Genomic DNA, 13,716 nt, shown 5'->3' with positions numbered 1-13,716 from the left:
AGTGCATAGTTAAATATAAAGGAGTTTCAGAATAAATTTTTAAATTATGTATAATTAAATAAATTAGAAATATTGTAAAATGTTATAAAAATGATAAATTGGTGATGGTATAGTTTTACCAGTGGTTTGTGTAGTGTAGTTAAAATGAATGCATTAGTTTAGATTATGCTATCGATATTCTAATTGGTTGATATTATTCAGTTGTCAAGTTTTCCAACCCTTTACAACCAATCAGAAAGTAGGTTATAGATTGATAGTGTAAACTGTTGTCCGAGTATTATGTTATGTTCAACGTTAATAGTAAATCAATTTCTTTGTTGTCATAGCAACAATTACAAGCTGAACTTCGCAAAAAGGAAATGGAGGATTCCAAATGGGAAGGTGTTCCCGAATGGAAAAAAAGCCTGTTGATTGAGAAAGAGAGGAAGCAAAAAATGTTGAACGCTCCGCTCGAAGCAGAGCGTCAAAGACAAGCCGAGGAAGTGGCCAAGTTACAATCCATGCCAACGTGGAAGAGAAAAATCATCATTAAAAAAATGATGTGAATATCAGTTTGTTTTTTTTAATTTATCTTTTTTTTGTAAACCGAATTTGCATTGCTTTATTTATTTATTTATTTTCATGTAAAATTTATCGAAAAAAAAGACCGATTTATGTTGGACTATCTTGACGATGGTCTTCAATGTCTGTCACATTACATACAGGTAGCTGGATACGATTTGTACAGATTGTCAGAAGGAAGCTTAATTATCTTAATACATATATATTATTAATTGTAATCTCAGTTCGTTTTTTTTATTGTAATTGTATTGTATTTTAAAGTAGATTTAATGAAAAGAGCAGCTTTTTATTAGATGATGATGTCATACAGCAGTCTCATTTATTTACAGTTCAAAACCCTTTCACAAATACAGCGAATCTCTTAGTGAATCATTAAGATTTTGTTAATATTTTTGCTGTAGGATATTAACTGTGAAACTAATAATTAATATTACCTGATATATTACACTGTGCCTTCAGTATACTTAAAAATCTGCTTTCAAATTGATAATATAGAGGGTGCCATCTCTTGTTCGTTGACACTTTAAAAATGATGAGCGCCCTCTAGAGTTATGCACAGGATGTGGTATAATGCATTTGCCACTCTTTATATTGCAAAATGATTAATTGTAATATATTCTACAAATTAAAATAATATGTATTTTTTTTTTGTAATACGAATGTTTTAAATGTCACAAAGAATAATTGTTAAATTTACTAAAAAAAATATTGTAGCAAGTGCCTGTGTAAATTCCATGATAGGAAGGGAGTTCTCATAACATGGCTGCTTCAGCTGGTTTTTATCAAAATTTATAGTAGATATTTTTGGCTGTTGCCCCAAGTGATGCCGGGGAACAATATACCAGAATGTCACACATTCCCTCCTTCTGTGTAATTTTATAAATATTTTGTTAACAAATCTGCATATTAAAATCACTGTGGTGATCAGAAGTACACCAACCCCTTAAAATGACGCTGGTCATCACGCAGCTTATGTTTGAGTTTCTTGTAAACAAACAATGTATTTTAGATGATTGTATACATACAAGAGCCCATATCGAACAAGATGTTGGCATGACAACGTGGCCCTTTAACATACGTTGTCCACACGGGAATGTAGTCTATATTGATGGTCTGGTTTTTAATGCAGATTTATTTTAATTGAGACACAGAGTATAGAAACGATAGAAAAACATTTTCTGCCATTTTGGTTAGTCAGAATTTGTACATGACACGTGATTGGTCAGTTTTACATGGATGCTAGGTTTATAAGTGCCTTGTGATTGGTTGGTTGAATAATTAAATGTAGTTTTAATATATTTGTATAAAAAACAAAAAATTCACAATTTACATTAATTTTAGTTTCAGCATTTGTCAGTATTTGTTTTAGGGAAATTTAATCACAATTAAATTAAGAGATCACAATTAAACGTGATCTGCAATTAATCTCACCTCATTTACATACAGATTTATTTCACAATGACTAAAATAATTAGCTTTAGAAATTCAATCAGTATTACTTTACCAAATGTTAGTGCAACATTCATTGACATTCTTGTAATGTTTTGTTTATTTAGTTTTGTTTTATCCTCAGTTTTGCTATATTGGGCATTAAAACGGTATCGCAATAGATCATTTGCAGGCTTCTGGTGTACACGATTTTCTGTCTCGTTTTGTCGCATCTCAACAGCTCATTGTTTCAAAATCATAAACTCACGCATGCACAAAATATGCATTTGCTTTTGGGCTTAAATTTTACATTTTCCTGTCAAGTGGTAATATTTGGAAGAATATTCTATTAATTATATTGTGACTATAAACAGAAATGTCAAATTTGATGAAGTACTCTGACAATAGGAAACCTGCAAATGGCTTACGTTTAAGTACATATGTATCATATTTTTATTTTGTTTTCATATCTTCCTCTCCTCAAGTTATCTTGCATTTACAATACAGGTATTCAACAAATAACTTTATATTTTCATTCCTCCCAACTCTGCATGGACCAATCCTTGAATTGCTGGGAAAGGGGCACTCTAGCTTTAATATACTGAAAGTTAATTTAACTTTTTTAATTATGAATTTTTGAAGGTTGGAAAAAATCACTGACATTTTTGAAGCAATTTTTGAGAATTTCAGGCTGGTACTTTACAGTACGTCTTTTGTGCATCACATTGAGTCACACATTTTTTACATTCATGTTTATATTCTGGTCGCTTATTAATTGCTTTCCAATGAAATACAATCTAAAAATAGTTCTAAATGAAATGTTATGGATGAGCCAGTTTGATCACGTTAACTTTGTGCAACACAAAGGTGTGCAATAAGTTAGACAGAAGCATTTCTGAACTTTGGGATAATTGTGATTATTTCTGGGAGGCAGTGTACAGTCCTATGAGGATACCAAAATGTATACACGGAGACAGTATATGGTGAGAGTATAGACCAACTTGCAGCGGAGGTCGATGCGATCACGTACTTTTTGAGTGCATACTTTTCGGTATCCTCGTAATAACCTTAATATTATACTTTTTCTTTGAAGAATACATCATGGGAATGCCGAAATCCAAATAATTTAGTACAGATTGAGTGGACTTCTTTGTATGGGGTCCTGTCAAGTTTGTTTTTATTATTAGAGGATATAATCGTTTCATATTTGGAATTCACATTTCCTAATATGGTAGGATGAAAATACTCAGTGCAATACCGCAAAATTATGGCACACTGTAACTTATGGCGTTACAGTGACAGATGTATAATAATACAAAGAATGTTGAAATAGTCATATGCAATTTAAGCTAATTTGACTCAATGCATGAACTAACAAAATCCTAATTCAGTAACAAATATCTTATTGTTGTGAGACTATATTTTATATTAGTGACATCTTGAAATAACAAAATTACAAATTAGCTAAAATAACCTGCTAGCTATAGACACTATAGGCAGGTCTTATAGAGCGAATGCACCTTTTTATACTTCACCCCTCCACTTCTCCATTAATTTATACCCTTATCACTCTTATTTTTGAAAAACACTTCATACAAATATTTATTTTTTCAGGTTATTTTCTAACTAAAAATCGGCAAATGATGCTTTTTTATGGAGTAAAGTTTTGTGGCTAATATTTATATACAGACAAGGTGATTGGTTTATTGTGTAAACTCATGAATTTATTTGTAATAATGACTTAATTGTATATTTTGAACTGTATACAGATTGAATAAATATGTTTTTTACTAATTTAATTTGTACTAGTTTATTGTTTTGTATAAATCAAAATTAATCCATGTTTATGACTTTCTGAACTTGTTTTTTTCATTTTCAATTTTCTAATTGGTTCAATCTTCTGTGAAACGACAGAATGGGGTTATAAAGATATTTACAAGATTCCTTTGTACCAAGTGTGGTGTTTACAAGATTCCTTTGTACCAGCTGTGGTGTTTACAATATTCCTTTATACCAAGTGTGGTGTTTACAATATTCCTTTATACCAAGTGTGGTGTTTACAATATTCCTTTATACCAAGTGTGGTGTTTACAAAATTCCTTTATACCAAGTGTGGTGTTTACAATATTCCTTTATACCAAGTGTGGTGTTTACAAAATTCCTTTATACCAAGTGTGGTGTTTACAATATTCCTTTATACCAAGTGTGGTGTTTACAATATTCCTTTATACCAAGTGTGGTGTTTACAAAATTCCTTTTGTACTTCCATTAAGTGTGGCAGAACACAACTCTTTGTATATTTGGCAGCTTACCAATCTGCATTCAAACAGAAGTATGGATCTCCAGGAGAAAACTAATGACCTCAACAATGGGTCACCAGACCAAGAGTAAACAATACACAACTCAGACAAGAGGCAAATAACAAATTTATTGCAAAATATTTATATCGTACACATAAGAAAAAAAAAAACAAGATTTCATCTGTACCTGACAGTCATCTTAATAAAAACTAAAAAAAAAAACAGATTCCAATATTTGTTGGATGTACAAAAAGCTAATCTACATATCTTTTCAGTTTACCAAGATGAAGGATTTATACATGTACCCTGTTGCATGGTTCATCTCACTCCCCTCCAAGTTAACACCCCTCTGTTTAATGGTTCAAACCTAATGACCCCCCCCCCCAATGGGTTAAACCATTTATCAAGAAAGGGAGGTGTAGGGTTAAAGAGGTGCTTGCAAAACAAATCACAGATCAGCAACTCTCTCCTTGTTTTAAATATCTGACGGAAAAAAAGTTATTGCCCATCTTGTAAAAAAAAGTCAAAGCATTTGAATTTGTGATCAGTAACTCATCTTAATAATTCAAGGAACCAGCCTTTTTAAACTTTAAAACACTCCCTGACAAAAATGTTGCAAATATTTCTATAGTTTAAAATGAAATTTCACTAGATTTGTCATTAAAACGCACACACACAAACAAAACCTACGAATTTCACAATTCTGTTTTGAAAAGAAAGTGAGACAAATTTGGGTATTTAAAAAATACATTGTGCACACTACAAGTTGTTCAAAACGCGAGTAATTCTGAGAGTTGTAACTATATGACTTATCATCACAAGAAGCCTTTAATTATGACCAAACGGGACACACACAATGCCAAATGACTTCTAGAAGATTATAGGAACTGCATGGTTTCTATAAGGTACGTAAGCATTCACTGTTGTTCTGATGATAGCTAAAATGTTAAATTTTCACTGCTTTAAAAACTTGATAGCATTCAGTGGACAATAAACTGCAAGCCTTTGTGAACATAGCGAGTATATTAAGTAGGTTTCTGGAGTCTAATCTGTGAACAGATAAGATTTTTGAAAACCAAAACGCTGATTGCAATATTTTTGAACACAACACCCCCATGACTACAAAAAGAAGGAATAGATAGATACCCCCAACATTACCCGACTCCAAATGAACCCATAGAATGAAGGTTTACACTTGTAACACAGCTGTAACTGAGATAAGTGTGAAGATGAAACTGAAAAGATTATTGCACAGTATTATTTCAAAATATATGAGATTACAATCATCATGCAATAGTCCCATTTAGTGAATTTTACCAATGAAATGATACATGTAAATAATACGCAAATGGGCTACTTGGTATGCATAAATTAGTACTTTGTAAATTAGTACATTGGAGTAGTGACAACAACAAATACCATACCATATGAGCATACTTTATTTTTGTTTGGAGTTAATTTTCGCCGAAGGAATGATTCAATTCAAATAAAATCCAGCGAATATACCTTTTTCCCTATATTTTACATTAAACTCATCAAAAATCAATGAAAATAAATTCCATACAAAATACCCAAAAAGTCTGTTCAGTGAAAATTAATTCTAACATCAAACCAAGTTATATTTTTTATGACTCAGCAAACCATACAGTGTGTAAATGCAATTATGGTACCTTACTAATAGAGAAAATACGGTATCTTTGATACATTTTATCTTCTTTTTACGAACTCCCATTTCAAGGAATAATATTTGCGATTGTTAACATTGTCTTTTTATAGTTATTGATAAAAAAGTATTTTGATAGAAAAGGATTTCTGAAACCTGTAGCAAAAACGAATTCTTTAAAATAGAACAGGCAATATGGTTTTGTCATTTTTCAGGGTAGAACATGACCAAAAAAGACAACTTATCGTTACATTTAAATGAACTGAATGTTTGACCGCAACAATTTGCACTTTTGATAATTTGAGGGTAGCTGTGAGAACTAAATTTGAACTTGCGAAATTCATGAACCTGTCTCATGAATTTACAGCAGTATTGTGACCCATACATGTGCACTTACAAAACATGGTGCATTGTGGGACGGTTGCAAGTTAATGATGTAACTAGTAAAGATTTGAATCTGCTGTAACAACTAAGATGTGTGCAAGTGGATAATGAAGCACCACTGAATTGGAAAAATAAAACTTTCCACTCAATCATTTCTTCAAAACAAGACTTTCTACAGGTTTTAACTTTAGACGACGCTATCACTATTAAACAACTTGAAACAGTCAACTGCATGTATACAATGTGAAAAAAAAACTTCGAATCAAGAACATAAAATCTGTTATTTCCATTTGTCCCAACAAGAAACACTGTAAGCAAAGTTTGAAGATGTTTTTTTTTTTTTATAATAAATAGCACAAAAGGTGCCCTGATAGTTACATGTGTGAGTAAAAAAATGAGAGCGCTTATAATTTCGGAATTTTTTTTAACTTAAACCCCCTTCACATACGATTAAATATCCCTATTCAGGAATACCTTTTAGCACAACATTCCATGCATATCTTGAAAAGAGCTTATTTTAATTTAAAAAAGTCATCTGAGTTTAACAACATTGTGTATACGTGGTCAACCATCAGCTGATACACAAAAATATTTAATAAAAAAACTTTGTTTGCAAATCTGGCTGGTTTGCATCCCTCTTAATACATATTTATCCACAAAGAGGGGTGTGGGGGGAGTGCAGGGAGTTGATCCAAAGAGGAATGTTGCTTTTCCAAATAATCTTGTAATAAATGTTTCTTTTTCTCCTGCCCACTGTTAAACAATTAATCTTGTTCCAAGCTTGCCTGTCAGAAACATAATTAGGCTATAGCCACTTTCCAGGAGGTAATGTTTGAAACTCTTTCAGGCTTCAGCCTCTTTCTAGGGTATGTAAGAAATGCATTTTGGTTTCAGCCTCTTTCCAGAGCTTGTTAGAAACATGCTTTCAGGATTCAGCCCCTTTCCAGGGTATGATAAAAACACTTTTAGTCGCTTCACAAATCTTGTTCAAAATACTTTTCCAGGCTTCACTCTCTTTCCAGGGAATGTTAGAAACAATTCTAAGCCATCATCTTATTTTGACATGGGTTTTTTAAAGTCACTTTTGGGCATCGTTCTTTTCTCCGTGTATTTACGGACTTGGGAGATGACTAGCATAGATTGCCATTCTTTCTTGTTGATGAATATCTTTCACGCTTTGTAATATTCGCTTCATGTGACCCACTTTGGTTACGCCAAGGTCCTAAAGACACAAAAGATCATTAATAAAATGTAGAATGTCATCAAATTTTAGACATTTTGACAAAATTAATAATCTACACGATATTTCAAAAGTGTGCAAAATAATTGATTTTTAGCATGAGACAAACCGAACAAATGCTAACATAAATTCATTACCTTCAAATCTCGTCTTTCAAGGGTGAGCAGCTCTGAACCCCTTATGTCATGTCTGATGAAGTTTTCTTTGTATTCACCCAGTGATAAATCATCTAACCAGGCTCCTACGTCTTCAGTTCCCCAAGTCCGCACTAAGCCTAGTAAATGACAATTAAAATAACATTGCCATTCAAATTCCAATGATAGATCCCACAGGACACTACAATTGCTTATTGCCATCTGAAGGCCGTAATTTTTCTCACCAAAATTGTGCACATTTTCATGCATTTTTTCATAATTTTATTCGTAATTTTGGAAAATTATATAAAATGCTTATTCGCTACAGGTTTTGATCAAATTGAAGAATGGGAAAACAAATATTTTTTTTTTTTTTGTGAAAAGTGACCTACCCGGTGAGTTGAGTTATTAGTAATATATATACTGTATCACAGAAGCAAGAAATTTGGATTTGGCCAATAACTACTTTCTTTGACGAAATTTGTGATGTTGGTGATGAAGTTGGTGATGAAAAAATGTTTAATAACATTATGTTACTCACCCAGTCGTAAGGAAGCTTCCTGGTTATAATCTGCAGCTGAAGAGAGAAAATGAACAAAAACAAAGTGAAAGGAAATTTTATAAAGTAGATTGGATTAAATAAAAAAAATCGTATATTTGAATAATTCACTATTTTTTGGGGAAGTACGCCAACTGAAAACATCATTTAATACTTGAATGTTAGCAGCTCTGTCAGGGTAATAGCACATTAGCTACAGAGAAAACTCTGAGAAATTCAAACACGCACTGCACAATGTATATGGCTTTAATAGGTTATAACGGATGCCCATACCTCGACCACAATGAATGGAGTACTCACCATGCATGTATGTATACCGCTTTTCAAATTCCTTTAGTTCTTTCTTGGTGGGTTTCTTAATTTTGGTAACCATTGGTTGTTTCGACTTGCCCTTTCTCTTGTCAGCCTAGTTTATATGCAAAGAAAAATGTGAGTTTATCAACTGGCAATGCATACAAAGACAGAAGGATACAAAGTTTCCATAGGAAGCTATAATCAACCAAGATGTGCACATCATACGACAGACTGTGCGCATCATACGACAGACTGTGCGCATCATACGACAGACTGTGCGCATCGTACGACAGACTGTGCGCATCGTACGACAGACTGTACGCATCATACGACAGACTGTGCGCATCATATGACAGACTGTGCACATCATACGACAGACTGTGCGCATCATACGACAGACTGTGCGCATCATACGACAGACTGTGCGCATCGTACGTCAGACTGTGCGCATCGTATGACAGACTGCGTGCATCATACGACAGACTGTGCGCATCATAAAAACATTAACAAAATGTAGATGTGGCATTTGTGTGTACATTTCCATGCCTGTCTAGAGATCCAACTTAAAGTTTAACCACACCATTTCAAATACAAATATAGCAAAGTATTTAATTATAAATTCATGCGTTTCAGGACTCACCTCGTCCTCACACCCGACACCTTCTATGTTAATGACTTTCCTTAGCTCTGTATCGACACCGTGCAGACCCGTGCTTAGTTTGTCCTCTAAGTCCTCTTGTAGCTGTGGATCCTAAAAACAGAGGAGGACATTTTGAAAATGAATACACTGTAAATCATCTATTAATCTGAACATGGTCTGTGATTATGTCATTAAAACTCAACTGTAGGTACTCTACTATACTATAATTCATTTTTTTCGGTTCGCTTTTTGGCACATGAAAAACCAATCCAATTCTCTGCCATTTACGATCTTACTTGTAAATGCTACACTGGGATTTCAGCAACTTCTAAATGTTTTTTTTTTTTTAGCCTCCCACTTGCACATTTGCTCACATGAAGAAATATCCCACATCATTTTGTTATTACAAGATGAAAAGTAAGTATACCAAAACGACCATAAAATACAATCCAGCATTGATAGACATCCTCTAATTGTGTCCAAAAGGATACAAGACAATAATATTCACATATACATAGCAATATGTTTTCAACTTACCAAATTATATGTCTTGGTGTTCAAGAATATTGTAGTTTCTTGATGTAGGTTCCTAACGCTGTTTATGAAATCTATCACATTCTTTCTATTGGCACCCTACATAAAAACAAGGTCAAAATTATTATTTATTCACCAATTAATTACTATTGCAAAACAGCATTCAATTCCCACATTAGGATAAACATAGCAACGACAAGAAAGGATAATGACAACGACAACAACAATAACAGAACAGACATCTGCATCATACATAATAACACCATATTCTCTCCATTCGTTTATGTTGTACTGCATCACAATATGTCTGTCTTCAGCTTACAAGAAATAAAAAATGAAACTTGCTACCCAATCCAGTAACAGAGTCGGAATACCACCATGGAGCAGGTCTTAAAATTATTGCTCTTGGATCACTTTTTGAAAATTACAAAATCAACACCATAAATAGTAAAGATATAACAAGATGACAGAACGTTATGCCCATATATGGACATCCAGGTGAAACATATTTTGCATGTTACATGTTTAGTTGCTTACCTCGGCTATTCTTCCACCCGGAAATAGTCTATCAAGACTATCCGAGGCTGCCGCAGCGTGACATGACAGTTCCTGCTCCACTGTACTATGACTCAATGTTGCCACCTTAACACTGTCGGGAAAACAAACGTACATTTGAATATGCTAATTCCACAAAATGTACTATTTTGATGTCTGAAAAATTCAGCTAAAGTTCATTCTATGTATTGCATAGCACCAACTCATACATTCATTTCCTGTCAAAGGGCTTAAAAGCGAATTTAAAGATTCGGAAATAGAAACTGCACAATTTAAGCATACATATATGCCAGTTGACCCGTGGACACTGCTACTCTTCGGGACAAGTACAACTGAATTGTTTACATGCACTAAGGAAAGGAACAGTGCACAGGACAGCTTTACGACGCCATTCGCAAGGACGTCACTCTACCAAATATAAATGTAGGCAGAATGCACTCTTATTAGCACTGCTGAGTGTATAACCGACCATACGAGTCAAATCCACGTCCTCCCTGATAATAGGCGTACACGCTAGCCATTGTTCCACACACCAGGACTGTCAAGAAAACGCTGTGAAATGGGACATCAGTTTGTCAAAATGTGTTATCACAGTGCCCTAAGGTTAACGATTAAGGTTACTGTTAGGAAAACATTTTGTGAATATGGGACAGCATACGTCAATTTCATACAATGGCCTAAAACTACAACTAAAGGTTAAATAATCTTGGCATGCGATATCAGTAATGTCAACGTCGGAATTTCAAATTTTACCATTTAATTAGAGTGGCTGAAGCATCGGCAAATGGCGTCAACACCAACGCTTCATTATCTGTGATTGGCTGAGAGTTCATTGGCTGTCCTTTCTCTACTCGTAGTTTGTCAGTCCACATCTGTAAAGTCGTCTCAAATGCCTGAAACGAAGATATAATGATTAACAGTTATGAGTTAAAGGAATTCTGGTTGGTATTATGGTCCAGGGAAAAACCAAAACAGGAGGACTACCAAATTTAATACTCTGGTTTATTGCATACAAAATGAAAATGTCTGAATGATGATTCATGATTAGTGACCTACCCTGTCTCTGACAAGCATCTGTGCCCTGTTCTTGTGCACAATTTTGATAAACCCAGGCGGCTGAATCCATGCTTCGCCATCTACCTGAATTGGAAGTCCCTCATCGCCAAGAATGGTCAGCTTCACAACACGACACTGCAATACATATAAGAGGTGCATTAATAGCAGTATTAGAAGTGATTAGTATGGCATTACTCAAAATCAGACACAATAAAACAAGTTATATTGGATAAAAACAAAAGATATACAACCTGGCCACTAGGTGGCACTGTCTTACCCAAGTAAAAACAAAAGCCATACATTATCTGCCACTGAGTGCACTTTCTATTCATGTTCTTACCTGCGCTATCCTATGATGACGTACACTGAGCACTCTCGACATAGCCATATGTGTCACACCGTATACAGCAACAACTTCAAGTATTTTATCATCAAATGAGGGCGCTGTGAAATTCTGAAAAAACAGATAGCATGGACGTTTTAAACTGATACACACACTTCATGGTGAATACTCTTGTGTCAAGAAAATAAAAAAGTTGATTTCAAAAATATTTGGAAACAATTCCGTCTAATACATCACACATATTAATTTATCGTTTAATCTAGCAATGCATTTGACTATAGTTGTGTGTAAAAGGTCACATGGGACCCATATTAAACATGGAGAAATGCGACAACAATAGCAAAGCCTTACAAGTTCTGCACTAGGTATTTTTATTTTCAATTGGGATTTCTAAAACCATATTGATTTCCTGGACAAATTTAACAACAATAAAAATATCAAATCACATGTTCATTCACAATTCATGTTTGTATAGTGGTCCTTACTGAATCTGTTTTGCTGCCTCCCCAGAAGTTGTATCCACCCATGTAACTGGGTATATTGAGAACGACTATACCCTGTAAGCTTGGAAGTGGAATCCTCTGTCCATCACACTGAGTGGAAAGAAAATACATCACATGAAAATGGGAAATATGTGTTATTTATTGTTTTAAGCAATTGCTAGAAGGCCATGTGCTGTATAATATACAGACGCTGTGTATTTGGGTGAATATCCTAAAATTTTACCCCCATAATGTATTTTCATTTTGTGCCCCAAAAGTCAATTTGTCTCAGTATACACACATTAAAAAGGTTTTTTTTTAAAAAAAACAGTATTTTCAGGAATCTTAGCACAACCCTAAATATACAATGTATTAATTATTCAACACAAACAGAGGTTACTCACCTCAAGCTGTATTATTCAACACAAACAGAGGTCACTCACCTCAAGCTGTATTATTCAACACAAACAGAGGTCACTCACCTCAAGCTGTATTCTTTCATGTAAATTTTTGGAAGTTCTCTGTAGGAATTCTTTGCCCGCAAAGATTCCATACCATGTTTTGCATTTGGTTCGACTCCTGGACAAAAAATATTTGTAATGAGTTAGAAACTACCTAGCCTAACCAAGTTTTTTCTTCAATCTGGAGAAAACTGTAATCAGCAAAGAACAAGACTTAAAAAATACAAGCTCTCCATCTACGGTAGTCATTTATACAATACCTGCATTTCTCAGGATGCTCTTCTCTTTTATTGTGAAAGTCTAACGCTATTTTGGCATCCAGACCAATTCCAAAATAGTTATTCATGACATATCTCTCGTCAAAACCATCGCTGGAAATAAAACAGATCTTCAAAATTATGCTTCCCACCTTCACACTTCCTGTATCAACTGTGATGCTTATTTCAACAAACACATCATCTGAAATACATGCAATTGATTCATACATGTTTGGATGGGCGGCATTATTTTTCAATCATCTGATAGTATATGATCTTATGCAGTATTTTTTTTTTAAATAGAAAACAGAATGAGGTTTCATTATGTGTGCAAGCATCAGTTTGAATTCTTAATAAATAAATGTCTTTTATGTTTAAAAGGTTGTTACTGTTGGATTTTGAAAATTGCCAACTTTCAATAGATATAACCAGACTGCCATATAACTCCTGTTGCATGTGCCCACTGTAGGCTATACAGACTCAAGTCTGATTGCTATAAATATGGCTACCAGACTGGCCAATTATTATTGAATTGCACGTCAGTCATATGATTCTCACATGTCTGAATTTATTAAAAACACACAAAGTGGTGTTTTGAATTTAAAGCGTTTGAGCTGATGATTGTTTACAATAACTGAAGTATGGACATCTTCTCTGCCTTTGGTTGACAGAGCTTTGCCACAGAGATTTACCACAGAGCTTTGCCGCAGAGCTTTGCCGCAGAGCTTTGCCGCAGAGCTTTGCCGCAGAACTTTGCCACAGAGCTTTGCCACAGAGCTTTGCCACAGAGCTTTGCCACAGAGATTTGCCGCAGAACTTTGCCGC

General features: G+C 34.2%; 2 protein-coding genes across 3 annotated transcripts in view; one reads left to right on the top strand and one right to left on the bottom strand.

The window, feature by feature from the left end:
- LOC102808909 (unconventional myosin-XVI-like) overlaps positions 1-3,783 on the top strand; it is an 85,787-nt gene extending 82,004 nt beyond the window's left edge. Inside the window, exon 30 of the mRNA XM_085496483.1 lies at positions 327-3,783. Coding sequence (XP_085352609.1) covers positions 327-545 — 219 coding nt within the window. The 3' untranslated portion in view covers positions 546-3,783. The remainder of the gene's footprint in view (positions 1-326) is intronic.
- A 614-nt stretch (positions 3,784-4,397) lies between these two features.
- The window catches only part of LOC100375766 (diacylglycerol kinase delta-like), a 45,443-nt gene continuing 36,124 nt past the window's right edge, over positions 4,398-13,716 (bottom strand). For both annotated transcript variants that reach the window (XM_085499465.1, XM_085499461.1), the window contains exons 15-27: positions 12,895-13,005; positions 12,656-12,752; positions 12,177-12,284; positions 11,689-11,802; positions 11,349-11,483; positions 11,046-11,185; positions 10,275-10,386; positions 9,741-9,836; positions 9,204-9,314; positions 8,570-8,675; positions 8,252-8,287; positions 7,714-7,850; positions 4,398-7,558 (exon numbers count right to left, since the gene is read on the bottom strand). In XM_085499465.1, the coding sequence (XP_085355591.1) occupies positions 7,448-7,558; positions 7,714-7,850; positions 8,252-8,287; positions 8,570-8,675; positions 9,204-9,314; positions 9,741-9,836; positions 10,275-10,386; positions 11,046-11,185; positions 11,349-11,483; positions 11,689-11,802; positions 12,177-12,284; positions 12,656-12,752; positions 12,895-13,005 (1,414 nt within the window). In that variant the 3' untranslated portion in view covers positions 4,398-7,447. The remainder of the gene's footprint in view (positions 7,559-7,713; positions 7,851-8,251; positions 8,288-8,569; positions 8,676-9,203; positions 9,315-9,740; positions 9,837-10,274; positions 10,387-11,045; positions 11,186-11,348; positions 11,484-11,688; positions 11,803-12,176; positions 12,285-12,655; positions 12,753-12,894; positions 13,006-13,716) is intronic.

The sequence above is a fragment of the Saccoglossus kowalevskii genome, chromosome 1 (genome assembly GCF_978046115.1).
Source record: "Saccoglossus kowalevskii chromosome 1, keSacKowa6.1, whole genome shotgun sequence".
Lineage (NCBI taxonomy): Eukaryota > Metazoa > Hemichordata > Enteropneusta > Harrimaniidae > Saccoglossus > Saccoglossus kowalevskii.
Note: the sequence above shows the minus strand (reverse complement) of the source record. Positions and strands in the feature narration are given on the sequence as shown.